Source organism: Nipponia nippon, unplaced genomic scaffold, assembly GCF_047370975.1.
Source record: "Nipponia nippon isolate SJK-2023a ecotype South Korea unplaced genomic scaffold, ASM4737097v1 scaffold_31, whole genome shotgun sequence".
In the NCBI taxonomy this organism is placed as follows: domain Eukaryota; kingdom Metazoa; phylum Chordata; class Aves; order Pelecaniformes; family Threskiornithidae; genus Nipponia; species Nipponia nippon.
In genome coordinates, this window is record NW_028262349.1 from 344,829 (window position 1) to 365,035 (window position 20,207).

General features: G+C 68.0%; 2 protein-coding genes across 5 annotated transcripts; both read right to left on the reverse strand.

The window, feature by feature from the left end:
- Positions 1-1,043: 1,043 nt before the first annotated feature.
- On the reverse strand, positions 1,044-5,160 carry C2CD4C (C2 calcium dependent domain containing 4C). Of its 4 annotated transcripts, none has more exons than XM_087769180.1 (2): positions 5,126-5,160; positions 1,044-4,734 (listed from the first exon to the last, which is right to left on the reverse strand). In XM_087769180.1, the coding sequence occupies exon 2, from the start codon at positions 4,713-4,715 to the stop codon at positions 3,456-3,458; it is 1,260 nt and encodes a 419-aa protein (XP_087625306.1). In that variant the 5' UTR covers positions 4,716-4,734; positions 5,126-5,160; the 3' UTR covers positions 1,044-3,455. The 4 variants fall into 4 exon arrangements, with proteins under 4 accessions (XP_087625306.1, XP_087625307.1, XP_087625309.1 ...); XM_087769181.1 differs by having other exon boundaries at positions 5,085-5,137; XM_087769183.1 differs by having other exon boundaries at positions 5,053-5,130.
- Positions 5,161-9,954: 4,794 nt separating this feature from the next.
- Positions 9,955-15,726, reverse strand: SHC2 (SHC adaptor protein 2). The gene is made up of 13 exons (XM_087769722.1): positions 15,208-15,726; positions 14,388-14,458; positions 13,945-14,005; positions 13,626-13,745; positions 13,455-13,508; positions 13,185-13,236; positions 12,885-13,011; positions 12,551-12,731; positions 12,401-12,467; positions 12,142-12,306; positions 11,342-11,643; positions 11,033-11,170; positions 9,955-10,093 (listed from the first exon to the last, which is right to left on the reverse strand). Exons 1-12 carry the CDS (start codon positions 15,724-15,726, stop codon positions 11,042-11,044), a joined length of 1,848 nt encoding a protein of 615 aa, XP_087625848.1. The 3' UTR covers positions 9,955-10,093; positions 11,033-11,041.
- Between the last annotated feature and the right edge of the window lie 4,481 nt (positions 15,727-20,207).

Sequence of the window (20,207 nt, forward strand, 5' to 3'; positions counted from 1 at the left end):
AGCCAGGCGGGGGGGGCCCTGGAGGGGCAGGGGAGGGAAATGGTCCAGAGGACGCCCCAGGAGCTGCTCATCCAACATCCATGTTGCTCGTGCCACGGAGTACTTGGGAGACACATTCCGGCAGCACCGCAGCACGGGCATGGCTGGGCAGAAACCATCAGGTTTGTTTTCACGCCAAAACACTGCCAGAACAGATCACTGCTGTGCAGGAGCCGGCCCGAGGTGCCGGGGTTTGGAGGGCAAAAGGGCTGTGAAGCTCAGAGAGCGGCAGGGAGGGCTTCCACCCCTGCGCTGCCATGGGGTCAGAACTCAGCTGTGCCCCAAAGAGCCCCCGTGAGGGCAGCCCCAGGGCTGGGGGTGCTGGGCACCCAGCCCCCGCATGGGCAGCACTCCAGCCCACGCAGCCCGCTGCTGACGGGGAGCACAAAAACATCATCATATCACATATCAAAAACATGATCACATCACAATCACCAGCACCGCTGAGAAGGAGCGCAAGGGCCAGGCTGGGGGAGCCAGCGAGGAGGAGGAAGGACTCCCGCGGGAGCGTGGGAAGGGGCTCTCCCTCACCACCACCCCGTCCCCGTGCAGGCAGTGCCCTGGCTCAGCTCTGCCCCAGCTGGGAGGGCCCCAGGTCCCCCCTACACAGGAACAGCCCCTTTCCCCACATCCCCTGTTCTCCCTGGGAGATTTGCTCCCGCCTCACCCCATGGCTGGTCAGCAGCACCAGGGAAGAGCTTCTGAAGCGTTTTGAACCCCTGCAAGGCTGTCAGGAACAGGCAGCACCACCCAGAAGAGCAGTTGCTGCTCCATGGCTGGGCAGTCCCAAGGTCCCAGCTCTGCTCCCCCACCCCTCCACAGCCCAGGGAGCCGACGGGGAAGGCAACAGGGCCAGAGGGATGCTGCAGCCAGAACGATGAAAAGCAAAGGGAATGCCTCAGGGAAACCAGCAGCAGGGGCACCACCTGCATCTGTTTTAGAAATTACTTTATTGCACTAAAAAGGGGAAGTCATCTGTAAACAAACATTCCATTCAGGTATTAATATATTTTTTTCACTCCAAAAATGCATCATTAAATCTAGCCACAGAAATATCAAAGCAGGAACAGTAGAAAAGAGCTACAGGGGAGGAAGGACCCAGCCAGGCCACAGTCCCGGCTCCCACGCCGCCCTCCTGCCTGTCACAGGAGTGGGGCTCACAGCAGCACATCCCAGGGCTTGGCGGACAGCCACATGCCACTCGGCTCCAGCAAGGCAGCCCTGGGACAGGCGGGGGGAACACAGCACAAGCCCCCATGCCCTTGGGTCTCCCCCCAGGGCCAGCCCCAACCCAAGGAGCAGCCCAGGGCCCTGCTCTCATCATCCCCCTTCCCCTAACTCAAAGGCACGCAGCTCTGCCATGGGGGATGCATTACTCCCCAACCCTCTCATAGAGCACCAAAATCTTTGCCCAGCTCCTATTCCCCCTTCCCTTGCAGCCCCCAGCCACGCCTGGGTCCCACCAGCCCCTAGCAGGCACAGCATCCTGGGGACCGCAGCACGCCGGGGACCACAGGGTGCTGGTGAGGGGCGCACGGGGCAGCAGCTGGCCAGGCAGGGTCCCCTTCCTGCCCTGGGTCTGCCCAGGGGCAGGATGCTCGCTCCCAGCCCAGGGACGTGGCCCATCTCCCCGTCCCACCCTCCCCAGAGCCCCCGTCTGCCCCCAGGGCGAGCCTGGGCCCTCGGGGGCCGGGAGCATCCCCTGTGTTGGCTCCTGGGGGAGCAGTGAGAAGCCTCAGGTGGGAAATCCCCCATGCAGGAGAGACGTGTCTGCTCCTTACGTCCTGCACAGTTTGTTTTCAGCCACAAGCTCAACAAACAGCCACGATCACCCCAAATCCCCCCGACATGCAAACACCACGCTATCAGAACCATGCCTCGTGTACCTGAAACATATTTACAGACAGAAGTAAAACACGCTGGGAAAGATCAGCCTCAGATATAAATAGCCAACACTGAAATCTGCCATCTGCTGCAAAGGACAAGGAAGGAACATCAACTGCCACCGACAGAGGTTAACACAGAGGGACACGTGTGTGCGTGTGTCCACACATGCTGCAACAGGCAGGGACAGGAGCACTGCAAATTCTGCTCCCTTCTACAGAAACATGCAGAGCCCGATGCAATGGGTAACACCACACCAAACAACAAGGTGTCTGTTTTGTCCACCCACAGAAACGCCCCGGCTGGCATTTCCCTCACTCCCAGTGCCTCCTGCCAGTTGATGGGGATGGCAGGGAGGGATGGGAAGGGGTGGGAGCACCCCACTCTGCCCCAAAGGGAAACTGCAGAGCCAGGCCCATCCCTTTGGGGAGCTGGATGCCACTGGGCACAGGGGCTTTGTGGCCCCATGGGAGGCATCCCTCCTGGCTGGTGGGTGTAGCTGCTCACGAGCCCATGAGCCCCTGCAGGTGAGGGAGGGCAGAGGGAAGGCAGAGGGAGCCACAGCCACAGCCTGCCCCGCTGCCCAGCAACACCTGGGGATGTCCCCAGTGCCAGCCAGACCACCAGCACTCAGGGAGGGCTACGCCTGTCGCCTCGGCTTGGGTCAGCAAGCACGTCTGCTGGGACCACCCATGTGCCCAGGGCAAGGGGTGCCAGGCCCCCCCACGGCAGTGCCAGCCCCCGGCATCTCCCTCCCATGGGCAGGGGACAGGCACAGGCAGCCTCCTGGATTTGGGCAAACCCAAAGCCCCTGAAGCTCTGTAAGCAGTCTCCTGCAGGGGGTCAGCAGCAGGGGACAGTGCTGGGGGTGGGCAGGGAGGGCACCCTGGGAGGCTGCGGGTGTTGGACCAAGCTGCCTTGCACATCTGTGTAGTCCCACAGGGCTGGGAAGAGTCCAGGAAAGGCTCAAAACCCACAAACCTGACTCATCCCCCAGGGTCACCTCCCTTGGCCCACTCTTGGGTCACCTCTGCAGTATTTTCTCTGCAGTTTCCAAGACTAGAAACTTGTCTTTTAAATTAAAGCTGAGATCAAAGCTATCACCTGACTCCAGGATCTGGGGCTTTGAGAGAGGTGGCAGTAAGTATGCTACAGAGATGTACCCACCTCCAACCTTTGTGCTGGCCAGCTGGAGACCACGGGCACCAGGGAGGGAAGAGCCCAGCAGGTGACATCCATCCTTCCCGGTGGAGATGGGGCCAGTGGCTCCCTGCTTCCCGCTGGGCTCCAGGAGACACAGCCCCGGGAGGGAGCAGGGAGGGAGCAGAGGGGAGAGGCTGCGGCTGCTGGCCCTGCCTGCCCCACCGCAGGAGGGCTGGTGCTGGCAGAGCCCCATGGCAGCACCACCCCCGGGGACCCCCGCGCTCTGCCACGGCCCCGTCCTCCAGTGAGGCTGGGGGACAGGGCTGGCCTCCCCCCCTCGCCCCGGCCCCGCAGGCAGGCTCGCTCCCTCTGGGGCTGGCAGCAAGCACCTACAGGCAGGACAGGAGGGCAGTGAGCGGCACCTCCTTCTCCCCCAGCAGCGTGTCCCGCTTAAGGCTGCTGCCCTTGTTGACCACCTTGAGCTTCAGGGACATCTTCCTGGCGTGGCCGGGGCCCAACCCATCGAAGAAGAAATCCTCATTGAAGATGGGGTTGCGGCTGTTCTTGACGATGGTGCTGCGCTGCTTCTGCAGCTTCCCAGGGTTGAGGCACAGCGAGACACAGCAGTTGATGCTGCGCAGGTCGACGAGGGCGTCGTAGAGGTCCTCGGCGGAGACGAGCCGCACGCGCAGCCGGGCGTTGGAAGGGTCGTACTCGGCGGCCAGGCGCAGGCTCCCACCCCGGCTGAGCCGCAGGCTGTGCTCCCGGTCGCGGCCCGGCGGCAGGTCCAGGGGCAGCAGGGCGGCAGGCGGCTGCCCCCCAGCTGGGGCGCTCCTGGCGCGGCGCTGGGCGCTGGGACTGGTGTCGGCTGAGCTGTCGTCGGTGGACAGTGAGCTGTTGCGGGCTACCGAATGCTTCAGCTTGATGACCTTGGACTGGCTCTCCTGGCTGAAGATCTTCAGCAGGGAGACGGAGCGGGAGAGCAGCGGGGAGCCAAAAGGCGAGGACTCGGCCGAGGAGCACGTGTCACTCTCACCGCCGCTGAAGTAGCGGCCGGGGTGCATGAGGGCTGCGCCCAGGTCAGTGGGTGCCCGGGGCCCACTCTCACCATTGAGCTTGGCTCTGCGCTGGGTGCTGGGTGAGGTGGCCGGCGAGGGGCAGAGGCTGCTGTGCTCGCTGTGGAAGAGCGACTCTTTGCGCCGTGTGTGGGGGCTCTCCACCAGCGTAGCGAAGCCATAGGAGGTCTGCGCCTTGGGCACGTAGGGCAGCGACATGGCCGTCTGCGCCTGCGGGTCCGCGTTGGTGCCGAAGCCCCCCTCGGCCGTCCAGTCCTCAGCGCTCTCGATCTGGATGATGTGCCTGCCGGCGGCCCGCGGCCGGGGGCGGCTGGATGGCCGGGGGCTGCGCGGGGGCTTGCGCCCAGCCAGGTCCTGCTCCGAGGCCGAGGGGCCCAGGGCGGGTGCTGCAGGGGGCTCGGAGCCCTCGGCCTCGGCAGGCGCCGCACTCAGCTTGGGCGGGATGAAGAAGTCGGGGATCTTGTCGGGGGTGAGGACGTTGCTGTAGCGGGACCCCCGCGGGGACTCCTCCGGCCCCGTGCCCCGGGACCCGCCGTTCTCCGCCACGCCGCGCAGCCGCTCCAGGAGCCACATGTTGCCGCCGGGTGCGGCGCTGGAAGAGACCCGAGGGGCAACGCTGTCACCGGGGGCCGCGCACCGGCAGGGGCAGACCGGAGCCGTCAGCCTGGGACGCAACCGGCGGCACCGACAGACGGGGACCCGCCAGCCCGGGGGGTCGGGGACAAGGATGGGAGGGAACCGGCCGCGCCGATGGGCACCGGGACCCGCCAGCCCGGGGGTGGGGAACGGGAAAGAACCGGCCGCGCCGAGGGGTGCGGACCCACCGGCCCCGAGCGATGGGACGGGACGGGACGGCCGCGACGCGATGCCCGGACGGACGGACGACCGACCGACCGACCGACCGACCGACCGAGAGAGGGAGGGACCGACGGACGGACCGACCGGCGCCGCCGCGAGCGGGAAGTTGCCGGTCGCCGCCGCACCTGGAGCGGAGCCGCCGCCGCCGCCGCAGCCCGGGCGGGGCGCGCGCGGACGCGCTTTTATACGGCGGCGGCGGCCCCGCTCCTTCCCCGCGCCGCCGCCGTAATCCTCCGAGCGCGGCGCCCCCGCATTTCCCCGCGCCGCGCCGCCCCGCGCCCGGCCGGACCAGCACCGGCACCGGGCCGAGCGGCCCCGGGGTGCTGATGCTCGGGGGGTGCGGGAGCCCGGTCCCGGGACACCCGGCCGCCTGCCCACGGGAGCGCCGGGGCTGGACGGGACCGGGAGCGGGGGAGCCCTGAGGCGGGAGCGGGACGGCAGCAGCCCCGGGCCCCCGAGCGCCCTCCCGCCCTGAGCGCGGCCGGGGTCCGAGCCCGCGGGACCGAGCCATCCCCGCCGCGCTCTCCCCTCCGAGCTCTTGAGCTCATCAAAGCGCTGAACAAAGCCAACAGCACTCCAAGGCGGCTCGGAGCTCAAGCACTCGCTGAGTGCATTAAGTGGTTTAATATCGTGGCTGGAGCAGTGGGGGGAGGCAGTGCCACGCGTCAGACGTCTCACCAGCACCCGGCAGGGACAGCGCCGGGGCAGGATACGGCCCGGGTGGCGCTGGGGGCACCGGGGCGCAAAACATCGGGAGGATCCACGGAGCATCGCTGCAGGCCCCGGTGCTGCGGGGGGACCGGAGGGGTCAGGGTGATCGGCCCCAGCCCAGGCACCACGTGGATTTATAGCCTTGGGGACAGGGGTGCACCGAGCAGGGCAGTGGCATGAACAGGGGCCAGCGGCTGTTCCCCCCTGGCTACTGCCCCATGGATGCCATTAGGCTGCAGGGACGGCACCATCATCCCACAGTGGTGCAGGGCTGGGAATAATCACCAGGAAGGAGAGCCTGGCTTGGTGAGCTCCTTCAGCAGGGGCTGCTGCAGCCCGGCAACAGCTACGAGAGGTGGGAGCTCTCAGCTCCCTCGGCATCCTGACTCTGAGCTGATAAAAAGAGAAGGACTGCTGTGCCGAGCCAGACGGAGGGCCAGCAGCCAGCTCTGCCAGCACTTGGGAAAGGTGGCAGGAGAGAAGGTCCCCAGGTTCCCCAGGGAACAACCCTCCCCTCTCCCTGCAGCCCCTGGTTTCGCCATGCGTCCTCTGCCTGCCATGCCCAGGCCTCTCCCAGCAGTGAGTGGGCGCTCCCTGGCAGGGCGAGAGCTCTGATTTATGGAGCTTCTTGGCACATTGCTCTGCCTGGCTGGGAGCAGCAGCTCTGACCAACTGCAGACCCTCGCCAGGAGTGGGCCCTTCGGCACGGCTGCCTCTCACTGGCCACAGGAGTGGACCTGGGAAAAGCTGCTGGGACCCTCCAAACGGGGCACGTGGGGAGCAGGAACCAGCCAGGGCCTGGAGGGGTCTGGGCAGGGATGTCTCAGGGGCAGTGGTGGGGAAGGGGGACAGTGGTGTCCTGGCTGGACCCTGGGCTCTGCACTGCCGGGAAGAGGGCAGACAGAGCCCAGGAGAGGAGGACAAGGCTCATGGGAAGGGGAGGCTGGAGAACAAAAGGCTGGTGTTTGCCTTTCCTCCACCCTGCACAACGGTGGGTAAACAAGGTGCAGAAATGGTTGAGTTCCCTTGAGATAACAAAGAGCACTGGAGCTGGGCCAGCCCTGCCCGCTCGGCTCGGGGCCAGCCATCTCTGGGGCACAGAGGGGAGCGGGGTGCTCAGAGCTGCCTGCTGCCTGCACTGAGCTTGCCTGGGCTCAGCTCGGGGCAGGGCTGCCAGGTTTGAGGCAGAAGAGGAGCTGCAGTGGTCGGGCAGAGACGCTGAGGTCCTGAATGCCCCAGTTCCCAGTGAAGGGACAGCAGGAGAGACCCAGTGCTCATGGCAGGAGCTGGCACAGGTGCTCACATCTCAGGCACCTCATGGACATGGGCTGTGCTGGGGGCATCCGTTCCCAGCAGTGCAGGCAGGGGCTACAGCCGGCCCCACTGCCGGCACAGGGCTGCCAGAGACCGGCGCTCGCCTGCGGCACTGTGCTGCCACAACCACTGTGTGCAGCAGGAGCTGCCTGACCCAGAACAGAAACGGGCAGAGAACAAACACTTCGAGGGCCAGCAGAAAAACAAGGTTTCCAGGGCCTCCAAAATGGCCTCTGGACCCTCGCTTGGCACCCAGCAGCGTGGAGCCGGGAGGGGTGCCTTTCCTCGCCTGCCTCCCCCTCGTCCAGGGCTCTGGATGGATCTGGGCAGCGTGGGATGCCAGGAGGGGACAGCTCTCGGGGCTCCAGAGCTGCCTCCCAGGCAGCGTGATGGGGAGCCGGGCAAGGGCTGGGCGAGACGGACAGGGGTCCCTCGTACCGGCCTGGAGGCTGCCGGAGGCATGCGGCACCTGGCAAGGCCTGGGCATGGCACCATGGGCAAGCGACGCCTGGCTGGGGACGCTGGCAGGGCTGGGGATGCCGGCAAGGCTGGGGACGTGGCTGGTGGAGCCGGCAGTGTGCTACCACCTGCTGGAAACTGGGAAGGAGAGAGCCTGGCAAGGAGAAAGGGGCTGCTGCCAGGGCCCTGGGATCCCTCCAGGGCAGGAGTGCTGCACACAGCTCCTCTTCTCCAGCTGGTTAGCTATTTCATGAAACTTGCTGAGCACCAATGTCAGAGTCTCTTACCCCTCTGTCCAGGAAAACTGAACTGGACAGTGTTTGTTGTCAGCACATCTGGAGACCGACAGAGGGACAGTTGGTCAGGGAGATCCCCAAGGCCCTGGGAGTGCAAGGAGGCCATGACCCTCTGCAGTCGCTCTTCTGCGGCTTCCAAACCTTCCCAAAACACCTTGGCCTCCCCAGCATCACACAGGCTGAAGGAGCAGTGCTGAGAGGCGAGTCGCTCTCCGCTTCAGCCCTGCGTTAACTCTGGAGTCTACAGACTGCTACTCCAAACACACCAGCAGCCACCAGTGGTTTCAGCACATGTGCTGCTATCCACTTCGCTCCACCATCGCCCAGCCCCAGCCTCCCATGGGCCCAGTGAAGACCAGTCCAGAGCAGAGCCGCGCTGGGGGTGCAGAGCACACAGAAAGAAATCCAATTTCAGATGGGAGCACTCCCTGGTACTCAGACTGCATTAGTCATGTCCATATTTAACTCAATAAAGGCCTCATATTTGTTTTAATTGTTTTTTTGCTTCAAGAACACTGCTGTGCGGCTCCCAGCCTGCCTCCCCCCACGGGGTCTGGCCCTCATGCCGGGCGGCCGTGGGGCACTGCCCCACAGCAAGACCCTCTCGAGGAGGGTCCCCGAGCCCCTGCACAGCGGCCCTGCAGGCCGGGGCAGGGGGAGCAGAGTCCCCTGCACCCCATGGCCGTCAGCACTGCACAGCAGCCTCAACCAAAGCAGTTAAACCCCTAAAATAAACACTCCACCAGCCTTTCAGGCACCTCACGGCAGCATTGGGGAGGCGAGCGGCCAGGGCAGAGCCAGCAGCAGCCGGTGAGAGGCATGGGTTCGTTCTCCGACGGCAAAAGAAGTAAGTCCGGGCTCTTGCAGCCTTTTCCTGCCTCTGCTATTGAGGGAACAGCGCAATTATATTTGCAGACGCATTACTACATGACAAAAAATAGCAGCCGAGATGGAAGCACCACGTCCCCGTGGGTATTCAGCTATCAATGGAAAATTACACATTCATTACTGGGCTTTATTTAGGGGCTTATTTTATTCATTGACTCAGCCAGCACCCGGCAGCACCGTCCTGGGAGGGGCCGTCCCCAGCGAGGGGCAGAGGGTGCCAGGGTGAACCTGCTCCCCGAGGTGGGTGCCGGCGGTGCAGTGGCAGCACCAGACACGCAGGGCAGAGCTGGGTGGGCTGCTGGCACCCGCCTGGGGCAGGGGGAGCAGAGGGGACCCGGCAGGACCCTGGAGCCAGCCAGTGCCGGGGCTGGTGCCGGACCTGCCAGGAGGCTGCTGCCCACCCGGTGCACCAACGCCGCGGTTCACAGTGAGGCCACACCGCCGGCTCGGGCAGCCTCCCACTGCCAGGCTCCGGCAGTGCTGGGGCAGCCTCCTCCTGCCTCCACTGATTCCAGCCAAGCGCCTTTTCTACCCGCCAGCCATGCTGCGCAGCCGGGAGCCATGGCCAGGCCCACTGCGGGGCTCTCGCTCCGCCGGCTGCCACATTCATTAACAGGAGACGAACAGCAGCTCGGCTCCGGGCTGCTCGGTGCCAGCCCGGCTGCAGCAGGAGCCAGGCCAGGCCTTGCCAGGAGGCTCCGAGGCGAGCGGCTGCATCCTGCCCCTGGGCAGAGGTGGGATGTGAGCCTGCAGGCAGCGGGAGCAGGCAGGGCAGGGAGATGCCAGGTGCAGGGAGGAGATGCCATGCAGGACCAGCGCCCTGGGGCCAAGCCCTGGGTGCTGCAGCCCCCTCCAGAGCTGGGGGGGGGAGCGACCCACGTGCAGAGGGGGGACAGGGTGACCCAAGGGGGCAGAGCCAAGTCTGAGCGGACAGAACAGGACCAGCTGCCACAGCCAACGTGACGTGGGACCAGCCAGGAGCTGGTGGTGATGGAGATGCCATCCCTGCACCCTCTGCATCCCCAGCGTCGTCGAGCCCCCAGGCACAGGAGCCGGCAGCAGCAGCCCCATCCCAGCACCATACCTGGGGGCGGCACGAACAACCGGGGCACCTTGCTCATTTCCACGTTTAATTAGAAACGTATTCCAAACCACGAACCCACGCCAAGTGCCAGACACGCTGGAGAATGGGCTGTGTATGCCATAAAAACCCGCTGAAGCCCCGAGCCGGCCGGGGGGGGTCCCCGGGGGCTGTGGGACACCTCTCCTCCCGGCAACCCCAGCCTCACGAGCCAGCACCGGTAGCTCGCCCCTGCCCTGTGTCTTCCCCGCCGCAGCTTCATCCTGGCCCCAGCCTGGGGAGGGCTGCAGGGGCTTGGGACCGCCGGGAGCCTCGCGTGGCAGCCGTTCCTGGGGAGAATCCATCTGGAAATGTGGGAGCAACAGGGACATCCAGCAGCACTGGCCTCCAAGAGACATCTGTGCCCAACCCCACGGGCAGAGCCAAGCCAGGGGCTACAGCCCCCACTGACAGGGGACCCCATGGATGCGGGTACCCCCTCAATGTCCTGGCAGAGAGGGGGGACTGAGGCAGGGAGCTGGGTCCTGAGCAGCAGTGCTGGGCGAGAGGCATGGCTCTGTGGGCAAAGGGCTGGTCTCCGGGCTGCCCCTCACATACCTACGCACACACGCACATGGATGCACATGTGCACACACACGCATCTGCACACCAAGCCTGCTTGTCCCATCCCACCCAGGGAGCCCTGGGACGAGGCTCCTGGCACCAGCCCTGACCCCATTTGCTCCATCATCATCCAGAGATCAATTCCGTGTGCTGGGATGGAGCCAGTGCTGGGCAGCAGGGCCAGTGGCACCAGCAGCTCAACCAGCCCCACTCTGGCAGGGCTCCCAGGCAGGAAGGGGACATGGCAGCCCCACAGCAATGCCCACCCAGGCCCCCTCCCATCGCTGGGGTGAGCGGGGGGCAGCCCCAGGCAGGAGCAGGCAGCACTGCCCAAGCAGGGTTCAGGCCCCGTCCCTCTCGGTGAGGCCGCCTGCCGGCTCCCAACCTGGCAGCATTTCACCTCCATGCATGGAATAAACATCTTCTCGTCCGGCTGGGCAAGGGGCCCCATGCGGACGATGGAGGGGAGGAAGCAGGGGGTGTGGGTGGGGACCTTCGGGGCCAGGGACTGCAAAACCCGGCTGGGAAGGTGGCTAGGGAGCCCGACCCTGGGGTTTGGGTGGGGCTTTGCCTCCCCGAGGCCAGGCACAACCTGAGGAGGGGAGAGCAGAGGGGCTCTGGCTTTGCCCTGGGGCTGAGGCGAGTTTGGTGCTAGGGGAGTGGGTCGGGGGCTCACGTACCCCCCGGCATCACTGCTTCCTCCGGACAACCTGGCGGAGGTGCAGCTCGCTCTCTGCAGCCACGATGGGCTGCTCGTTCTGCCGGTGGTGGCTGATGAGGTGGCTGATGCTCTCAAACAGCACGTCCTTGGTCCTCACCTGGGGGCCGGGGGGCACAGCGGTCCTGAACCCAGGAGAGCTGCCTCCCACACAGGGTTCCCATGCAACCCCCCGGCGCCTGCCCACCCCCGCAGATCTACCCCCCAGCATCCCCTCCCACCCTGCCCTTACCCCCCATCCCCCATCGCCCACCCTGCGCCCTGCCCTTACCACGCCCTCAGGATCCACCAGCAGCAGGTGCTTGGGCTGCCCGCTGTGCATGCCGGTCAGCACGTACTGCCCGGGGTTGGTGAGGCTGTCCCGCACCAGGAAGTCCCCGTCTGTCTGCAGGAGCCTCTCAGCGTCCCGCCGGCTCATCTTCCCATGGTACCACGGCTCCCGCCTGAGCTGCTCCTCTGTGGGGGCGATGGGGGCTTTCCGTGTGGGGGGGCTCGGCCACTGGTCCTCGATGGGGGGGCTGCTGCTGCCCCCAGCAATGCACTCGTGGAGTTTCAGGGCATCCTCAAACGGCCCTGTGGGAGCCAGGAAGTGTGGGGCGTCACCCCTCGGGGCCCAAAGCACAGCTGGGGCACGGTGGGGACAGGGACGGGCTGAGCGGTGGCAGCAGGACCCGGGGTTACAGCCGGACCCACCTCCAGGCCAGACCCCGCTGCGCCATGGCTGCCCTGGGCATGATGCTGCGCATGATGCTGCGCATGCACCCAGGCACGGAGGGGACGGTGTCCCCCTGCACCAGCACGGCTGCCCCCTCCATGAGGCCAGGCAGGATGGGTGGACAGGGTGCCCACCCGCAGCCCTGCCCCGAGCACGGCACTGCTGCCCCGGCAAGGGCAGGTGAGGATGGGGCCCTGGCTCACGGCCACCCAGCCCCCAGCACTCAGCACGGTGCTGCTCTGGGCTCAGCCAGCGCGGGCACTGCCGGGGCTGTGGCACGTGGCTGGGCAGCCCACCGGCATGGCTTGGCCCCTCTGCAGCAGGTCCTGTGCCATACCCCCAGCCCAGTGGCTTACTCATATCAAAGAGGTCCTTTTTGGGGCTCTCCTCCGGCACCCCGTGAGCTGCCACCTCCGGCTCCCAGGCGTCCAGGCTCTGTGTGTTCACGTACATGTGCTCCTCATACTCTCGTGGCCCCAGGGGGTGGCCGTCCGCCTGCAGGTACCCGTCGCAGGGCTGGCCTGCAAGGACTGGGCATCACTGCCAGCCCGGGCAGGGCAGAGCTGTGGGGACCCCCACTCACGGTCCCTGGGGTCCCCCCGTGATGGTACCTACCCTGGCTCTCCAGGTCCCAGGGTGGCCCTGGCTGGCTGCTCTGGTCTCGCCTGGCTGCAAACCCGCCCTGGGGAGAGGAGACAGTGAGGGGTGTCGGGGGACCTGGTTGGGACCCCCACAGCAGGGCCGGCAGTGGCCACAGGGGCTCACCTGGCTGGGGGGGCCGGAGCTGGAGGGCTGAGTGCGAATGTGGCCCAGGATCATGCCGTGCCGGAGCCGAGAATCGATCAGCCCCCCCGGGGGTGGCTCCTTCCCCGGGATGCTGTTGTAGTAATCGTGCTCGGCCGCCTCCTCGTCCTCCCCCCAGGCCAAGTCCTCCGCACCCAGTGTCCTGCAGCACGGATGGGCGAGCTGGGGACATCCTGCTCGGCTCAGAGCCCTCCCCAGGCCGGGCAGGGATGGGGGCTCCCAGAGCGACCCCCAGCCAGGGGACATTCATGGGACAGGGGGTGCGGGGCTGTGGCGGGGCCCCGTGCCCCCCTACCTGTCTGGGGGTGCCACCACCTTGGGGGGGCTGTGCAGGTACTGCTTGAAGCGCAGCTCGAAGGCCTGTCCCACCGTGCTGATGACGCTCTGAGCCAGCCCCTCGCAGCACTCCAGGACGTGGCAGGCTGCGGACAGATGGACGGATGGCTCGAGCATTTCCCCCACGCTCTCATCACCCCTCCGGGACCACCCTGAGCCACCTCTCATGCCCCCCACAAGGGATCCCCTCCTCCAGCCTTCATCCCCCAGCGCATCCCTCCTCTTCTGCAGAGCTCCCGGGTGCAGGGGCCAGCGTCACCTCTCTGGTTGATGGGGTCCTTGGCGACGTAGGCGACATAGTCTGTGGTGTCCTGGGGGCAGAGGGGGAGCTCAGGGCCTGCGTCCCGCTGCTGTGCAGGGAGCAGGGCTAGGGCCACTGGGGCAAGGGGACGGGCTCGGCCCCAGCCCCACGTCCTGCCCCGGGACCAGGCTGCCCTGCCATTCGGCTCGGCCATAAGACAGGCAGCCCCTGTCCCCGCTGCCCCCAAGGGACTGCGGACGGGGGAGGGCTGGGGCGCACGTGCCTCACCGTGTCCCCGCCGGAGGCGAAGGAGATGGATTGCATGTGGTGGTTGGCGATGATCTGCAGGGGGGACGTGGCCCACGGGGGGTTAGTGTGGGGGCCACCAGCCCCCCAGCTCGCAGCAGGAGGCAGAGGGCTGGGAGGTGGCGGGGCCACGTCCCCAGGGACGGCTCTCACCTGGCGTGTGGTGGGGATCATGAGGTTCAGCCCGTCAACAGAGATGTTGACAGCGATGCTCATGCCAGCAAAGCGGAGGTTGCTCTTGCCCAGGATGGAGAAGAGGGCTTTGTTGGGAGCCTGGTGGGGGAGAGGAGCATGGGGGCGATGCAGGCCCCCAGGACCAGGTTTCCTGGGGTGAATGAGGCAAAGAGCGGTGCCCCGAGAGACCCCAGGCTCTGCCCCACGAACTAGTCAGGCACCCCCAGCACCCTGTCCCACAGCCCTGGCTCGCACCAGGAAGGAGCCCGGGGGGGGGACAGGCTGGGTGCAAACTCACCTTCTTCTTCCAGATGCCCTTCACACCCGGCACCGCCTCATACAGTCTGTTGATGGCTTCCCTGCAAGCCATGGCCCCCAGCTGGGTTACTGTGGCAGACCCCGGCCCCTTCCCGGCCACCTCCCTGCCCACAGCTCCGTGGGGTCTGGGGGCATCAGCCCACGCAGCCCCAGGCACCGCAGTGTCCCGCAGCGCTGCCCCACGTCATGGGCCTGCGGTACGTAATCCCAGCTGGGGCCACCTCCCTTCTCCTCTTTCCGCCCATTGATCCGCGGCAGTGCCCTTCGTCCACGTCCCCATGCGCGGGGTGGATCCCATGGGGCAGGGCTCCCCCAGACCCTGGCCCCGTGTCTCCCCTCCTCCGCAGGGCCCCAGGGAGGGGGAGCATCCAGGGCCACCGGGGGCTCCACGTGGCAGCAGGGTGTGGGAGAGCGGGGCCGTACCTGGTGACCTGTGTCCGGGTGTTGAAGTCGAGGGACCTCATGGAGCGCAGCACCTCGATGCACCCCATGTACTGCGGGGGGGACGTGGTCAGAGCAGCCCACGGCAGGCGATGGAGAGGAGAGGAGGAGCCGGGTGTCGATGAGAAGGGCCCCTTCGATGCGAGCTCCAAAGCTCTCGCCCCAACACACGGCACCCTTTCACCCTCCACCCCAAAATGCCCCACTGCACACCCAGACCCCGTGCCGAGACCCAACAAACTCATCCGTGCATTATGGCTTGTGCCGCCCTCACAGGGGCTGGCTGCCGCTGGGTCCTGGGGCTGGCTCCCCGGCACACAAAGCCCCCCCGGCCCCCGTCCTCTCCCAGGCTGGTTCGGGGGGCTGTGCCGCCCCTCCCGGGATGAGCCAGACGACGTGGGCAGCGTAACGGGGCCGGGCTGCCCGCGATGGGGCGAAGAGGCTGCAGGTGCGTGTGCCGGGGGTGCTGCCCCGGACACCCCCCGGCCCGGAGCCCCACCACGTCCCCGTGGCCGCGGTCACGGCACCGCTCGGCGCCGCGGGCTCCCGCCGCGCCCGTCCCAGGGCAAGTCCCGCGGGAGCCCGGGGACGCGGCCGCAGCCCTCGGCGGCAGAGCCGGCAGCCGGGGGGGGACCCGAATCGGGGGGCTCCGCCCGCAGCCGTCGGGAGGGGCAGGCAGACCCGCCGAGCCCCGGCCCGGCGGCGATGAGGGCTCCCCGGCCGCCCGCTGCCCCGGACACGCGTGGGGCCGGGGGCTTCGCGCCCTCCCGCGCCGGGGCTCGGCGGCTGCGGCGGGACTTACCCGGACGATGTAGGAGACGCCGGGCCCCAGCACCCGCTCGTCGGGGTGCAGCCAGCCCTGCGCCGGCTTGCGGATGAAGCTGCCCTTGCGGCTCCACTCCTCCCCGCCCGGCCGGGCCGCCGCCGCCGCCGCCTCCGCCCGCGCCGCCCGCCCCGCCGCCCCCCGCGGCCGCCCGCCGGCCGGCAGCGAGCAGGGCGCGGCGCAGAGCGGCTCGCAGGCGCCCAGCACGGCGGCCAGCGCCGAGGGGGCCCCCGCGGCCGCGGCGCCGCCCGCCCGGGCCGTGGCGGAGAGCTCCCGGCCGGCGCCGGCGGGGCCGCGGCCGAGGAAGCCGGCGGGGCCGGGGAACTTCCACTGCGGCATCCGCGGCAGCAGCGCGCAGAAGGTGGTGCCGGGCTCGGGCTCCTCGCCCGCCGCGGGGCAGGGCCCGGGGGCGCCGGCGGCGGGCGCGGGGGCCGGCGACGGCATGGGGGCGGTCAGCGGCTCGTCGCGGAAGCGGTCATACTTGGGCTCCGGGAGCATGCCCGGGGCCGCGCTCCGCTCCGCCGCTGCCGCTGCCGCCGCCGCGCCGGCTCCCGCCCCTCGCCCGCTCCCCCGGGGCCGCGCCGCGCTGATGTCATGGTGCGAGCGCTCCGCCGCCCGCCCCGGCCCCCCCGGCCGCCGGCGCATCCCCCGCCCCCGGCCCCCCCCGGCCGTGCTGGACCCGCGGCCGCCCCAGCATCTCCCGGCCGCCAGCGCATCCCCCGCCCGCCCCGGCCCCCCCAGCATCCCCCGGCTGCCCCGGCCGCCCCAGGCCGTGCTGCCCCCGCCCCGAGTCACCAGCGGGGGCTGCGGGAACGGCGGACCGGGCAGGCGCGGTCCCGGCATTCGGGGACAGCGGGGGACGAGGCCGGCCGGGCTCCCCCCGGCACAGCCTGTGCCGGCTGGCAGAGCCCCGGGCACGGCTCCGCAGCCTCCACCGCACCTCTGTGCCCCCGCAAACAGCCCGTGGGGACGGAGCCACTCGCGTTCTGCCCTGCGCCTGGGTCCAAACCCGCTTGCACCGGCCCTGCGGGTTCCCGGCTTTGCTGCAGGCACTGCGGGGTTAACGGGCTGGGGGGCAGCGGAGCAGGAGAGGGCTACCGCCTTCCCCGGGGGCCCTGAGGCTGATGCAGGGGCTGTGCACCCCTCACGTTTTGCAATTAGCTGGAGTGGCAAGCAGGCAGCCTCTGGAAGGGGCCAGCAGCCCCTGGCCGCTGCCCTCACCCACAACGGGGACATTTTCTGCTCTTTCCACATCTTCATCGCTGAGAAGCGCTTGCAGGGAGCCCGGGGCTGGCTGGGAGGCAGGGGGGTGGGAGGCTTTGCCAGGCATCGCTGCACAATGAGGCTGCCATGTTTGTGTGCCTCCCAGGCCACTGGTCTTGTTCCCTCTGATTTCATCTGCCTCCAAAGCCAGGTCTGGCTCCCGCTTGTTTATATCTGTCTGGAGGGCTCAGGCAATAAAAAGCACACTCATTTTCTTGCTTCTCTGCCAGTATCTGCAGCAAGCAGGGAAAAAAAAAAAAAAACAACCTTAAAGGGACTTTCTGACCTCAGTCAAGTAATTCGCCCTTCCTCCAGCCCTGGGGCTGCTGCTTTTTTTCCAGTGGCTCAGAGGACTCAGACCTCCTGTCGAGCCTGGCACCAACCCATGGCATCCCGCTCACCTCAGAGCTCAGAGAGGGGCCGGGCTGTGCGTGTCCCCCCTGGTGTGAGACGGGTGCTGGGCTGGTGCGGACAGAGCCGGGGACTCCCGTTGGAGCTTCCTGCCAGTGCCCGGGGTGGCGGGAGCCGAGCTCCGGCAGAGGGCACAAGCCCCGTCCCTGCGAGGCGATGGGGCGATGCTCCAGCACGACTCACACCAGCTGCCCAGCGTGGCAGAGCCAGGGACCAAGCCTGGAGCGGCTGCTTCCTTTTGAGTTCACCCTCTGCCCCGGCTTTGCCTCAGATGCCAACTCCCCAGCCCCAGCCTGGCTCCAGGCTGGCTGGGTGCAGAGGGGCGAGGGGGCCGCAGCTGAAACCCACCCCCTGGCCCAGAGCAGGGCCCGCAGCTGCTCTGCCGCACTGGTGCCCCAGGGACCCTTGCCTTTCCCCAGCCCAGCCCAGCCCTGCATCCCCTCCATCACCAAAGTCATTGTAACACTGGGCTCTGTCCCCGCAGCGCCGGCATCGCGGGCTCTTTGCAGAGCAGAGGTGCTTGGCTCCAGCTGCCCGAAGGAGCCTCCTTGACTGGGGGGAAACCGCCCCGCTCCCCTGCCTGCGGAGGCGATGCTGCCGCGGCCGCGCAGCCGGGCGGGAGCTCTCCCCCCATGCCAACCAGCACAAACAAAACCGGAGCCTCCCCAGAGGCCGGCCATGCCCTGGGCAATGCGCGGTCGCCTTTGTCTTGCCTTCTCCTCGCTGTCTCCTGCTCCGTGGCAGGTGATGGGGTGAAAGCCAGTAATTGCTCTAAGTGCGATCAATAAATCAAGGTAATAGAATTACATTTGCTGTTGCCATATTAGGAACCGCTTCCCTGCTCTCTCCTCTCTCCGCCCTCCTTGGTTTTGTTTTTGAACTGCTGCAGAGCACTGGAATGAGTCGGGCTCCTCCGTGCTCTCAAGGTGGCTCCAGTGGAGCCCAGCAGGGACTCGGGTCCCTGCCCGGCACGGGCGGCTCTGGGTGCACGTTCCCAGGGGCTGGGGGTCGGCCCGAGGGAAGGCGCTGGGTCCCCGTGGAGGTCACAGGCGTTTTACCACATGCACGTGCAGAGCGCTCTGGGGACCGTGGGCACCCCATGGCGTGGAGACGGGATCGGGGACCCCGCGGCCTGGGGACGGGAGCAAAGCCGGGCACAGAACAACAGCCCCCGCTGGCCCTGTGCCCACCACAGCAGCGTGTTTGCCTGCAGCCCTGGGGAGATGGAGCTGCTCTCCTCTCCTGTGCAAGTCCCTGGAGGCCGGGGGATTATTTTCATCTCATTTGCAGCTGGTCTCAGGCTCTGGAGAGTTAGCTTCACATCAAGGGCTTTCCCCTGGCTGCCTTTAATCATTACTTAAAGGAAAGCCTGTGTGAATAAAGGCTGGATCGCCACCTCGATGCATGCATGGGCAGGGGGGAGCCCTGCAGCATCTCGGCACCCCGCCGCTCTGCGGGCAGAGTCCTGCCCCACTGCCAGATCCCTGCAGTCTCTCCCGGCCACCCCGGCCACTGCCACGTGCGCACGCCGGTCGGCAGCCCCACGCACCCTGGACCAAGCGATGCTGCTGGGGCGGCCAACTCGAGTGGAGGGGCGAGCAGGGCTGGCCCCCGCCCTGCCACTCCCCAGCGGCACCCGATTTGCATAACTTCTCTAAACTGTGCCTAATTAATCTCCTTACACCTCTGGCACCGCATTAGGGGAATCAAGATCAAGTGCTCTCCAATCTGTGAAGGATTAATTAGGGGAGGAGAGCACGTGCTCGCACAGCCAAGCAGGTGAGTGCTGCTCTCGCACCACAGCCCCCCGGCGGTGCCGAGCCCCTCTGGCCCCGGGCCCAGCTGCCCCCTCCCCATCTCCCCTGGGCGCCAGGCTCGGGAAAAGGGCCGGGATCCTCCCAGGAAGGCGCTACCCCGACCGCAGCCGGCCGAGACGCCGGCACCGAGCGGGGCTGCAGTGGTGCAGGGAGGACCCTTCAGCAGCCTCCTGTGCCGCCGCCCCTGGGGTGGCCGTGGGTCCCTGTTCAACCTTCCCGGCCCCAGCCTGGCTCCCGCTCCAGCCAGGAGGTGCCCGCGGGCACACCAGCGCTGCAGCCGGGAGAGCCGGCAGCCGAGCAGACCTGCCCATCACCGTCCATCCGCCCGAGTGCTTACAGTGACCGTGAGCCTGGCAAAAATAAGCCCTACGGGGAGGGGGCAGAGATGGTGGCTCTGTCCCGAGGCCGAGGCGGCCGGGTGGGAGAGCCCGGGGGAAGCAGGGGCTTGGCAGGAGCTCGGTTTGATCTCGGATTCATCGTGGAAGCCAGAAGAAACGTAAAACTTTCGAAGGCCAGGCGGCAGGGGGGCTCCGTCAGGCTGCAGCGAGGGGGAAGCTTGGGGCAGGGCAGTGGGGGCGGGCGGTGGGGACACGTTTCGCCGGGCAGCCAGGAGCGCCCGCCGCCCCCCGACCGGCCGGGGTTCACCGCAGGCGCCGTGGCAACCCGTTATCGCCGGTTTGGTCGTGACAGGCAGGGAGCAGGGCCCCGGCCCGGCCGCTGCACGGGCACGGAGCAGCACGGCGGGCCGGAGCTCTGCCTCCCCCGCCCCGGGGTCTCCTCGGCTGACACCGGACAGGCCGGGAGGCGGCGGGGCCCGCGGGCCCGGCCCACCCGAGCTGCGCCCCGGGGCCGCCGCGCAGCCAGCCGGGCGCAGGAGCGGCTCCTCGGCCCCGGGGGCCCGGCACCCCCTTCGCTGCGACCGACGTCCCCCAGACGGGGCGGGGCAGGGCCGCTCCGCTACCCCCGGCAGCCCTCGGTGTCAGCCCATCTGGCCGGCGCTGCCCCGGGCCAGGTCCGGTGCCGTTAACGCGGGGACGGGGCAGTAGCCGCTCTCCCCGGGGTGGCCCCCGCTGCCCGCGCCGCCGCCCCGGGACGGGCGGCCCGGGGGACCCGGGGGAGGCCCGGAGGACCGGCGCGTCCCGGCATGCCCCGCGCTCCGCCCCTGGCGGGGAACGGCCCCGCCCACCGAGTCCCGTCGTGCCTTGCGCCGCCCTGGGCGGGTGCCGTGACGTCAGCGGCACCGCCCTCCCGGTCCGCTCCCCCTCCCCTCCGGCCAATCGGAGGCCAGCTGGCCTGACCGGGAAGAGGCGGAGCAGCCAATGAGGCGCGACGCGGCGGCGCGCGGCGGCGAGGAGCGGAGCGCCGGCAGTGCCCGTCAGCGCGGTCGTCCGGGCGACGGGGGCGGGGACGGGCGCGGGGCGGGGCGCCCTCCGCCGCCGCCAGCCGCGCCACCGCCCTCGCCCCGCGGCGCCGCCCCCGCGCCCGGCA

Bases quoted from the DNA above. Each gene is read 5' to 3' on its own strand.
- C2CD4C (XM_087769180.1), bottom strand. From the start codon at position 4,715: ATGTGGCTCCTGGAGCGGCTGCGCGGCGTGGCGGAGAACGGCGGGTCC.
- SHC2 (XM_087769722.1), bottom strand. From the start codon at position 15,726: ATGCTCCCGGAGCCCAAGTATGACCGCTTCCGCGACGAGCCGCTGACC. The intron at 14,459-15,207 runs GTAAGTCCCGCC...TCCCCCCCGCAG, and splicing joins GCGTCTCCTACATCGTCCGG to TACATGGGGTGCATCGAGGT. The intron at 12,732-12,884 runs GTAGGGGGGCAC...TCCGTGCTGCAG, and splicing joins GTGGTGGCACCCCCAGACAG to GACACTGGGTGCGGAGGACT.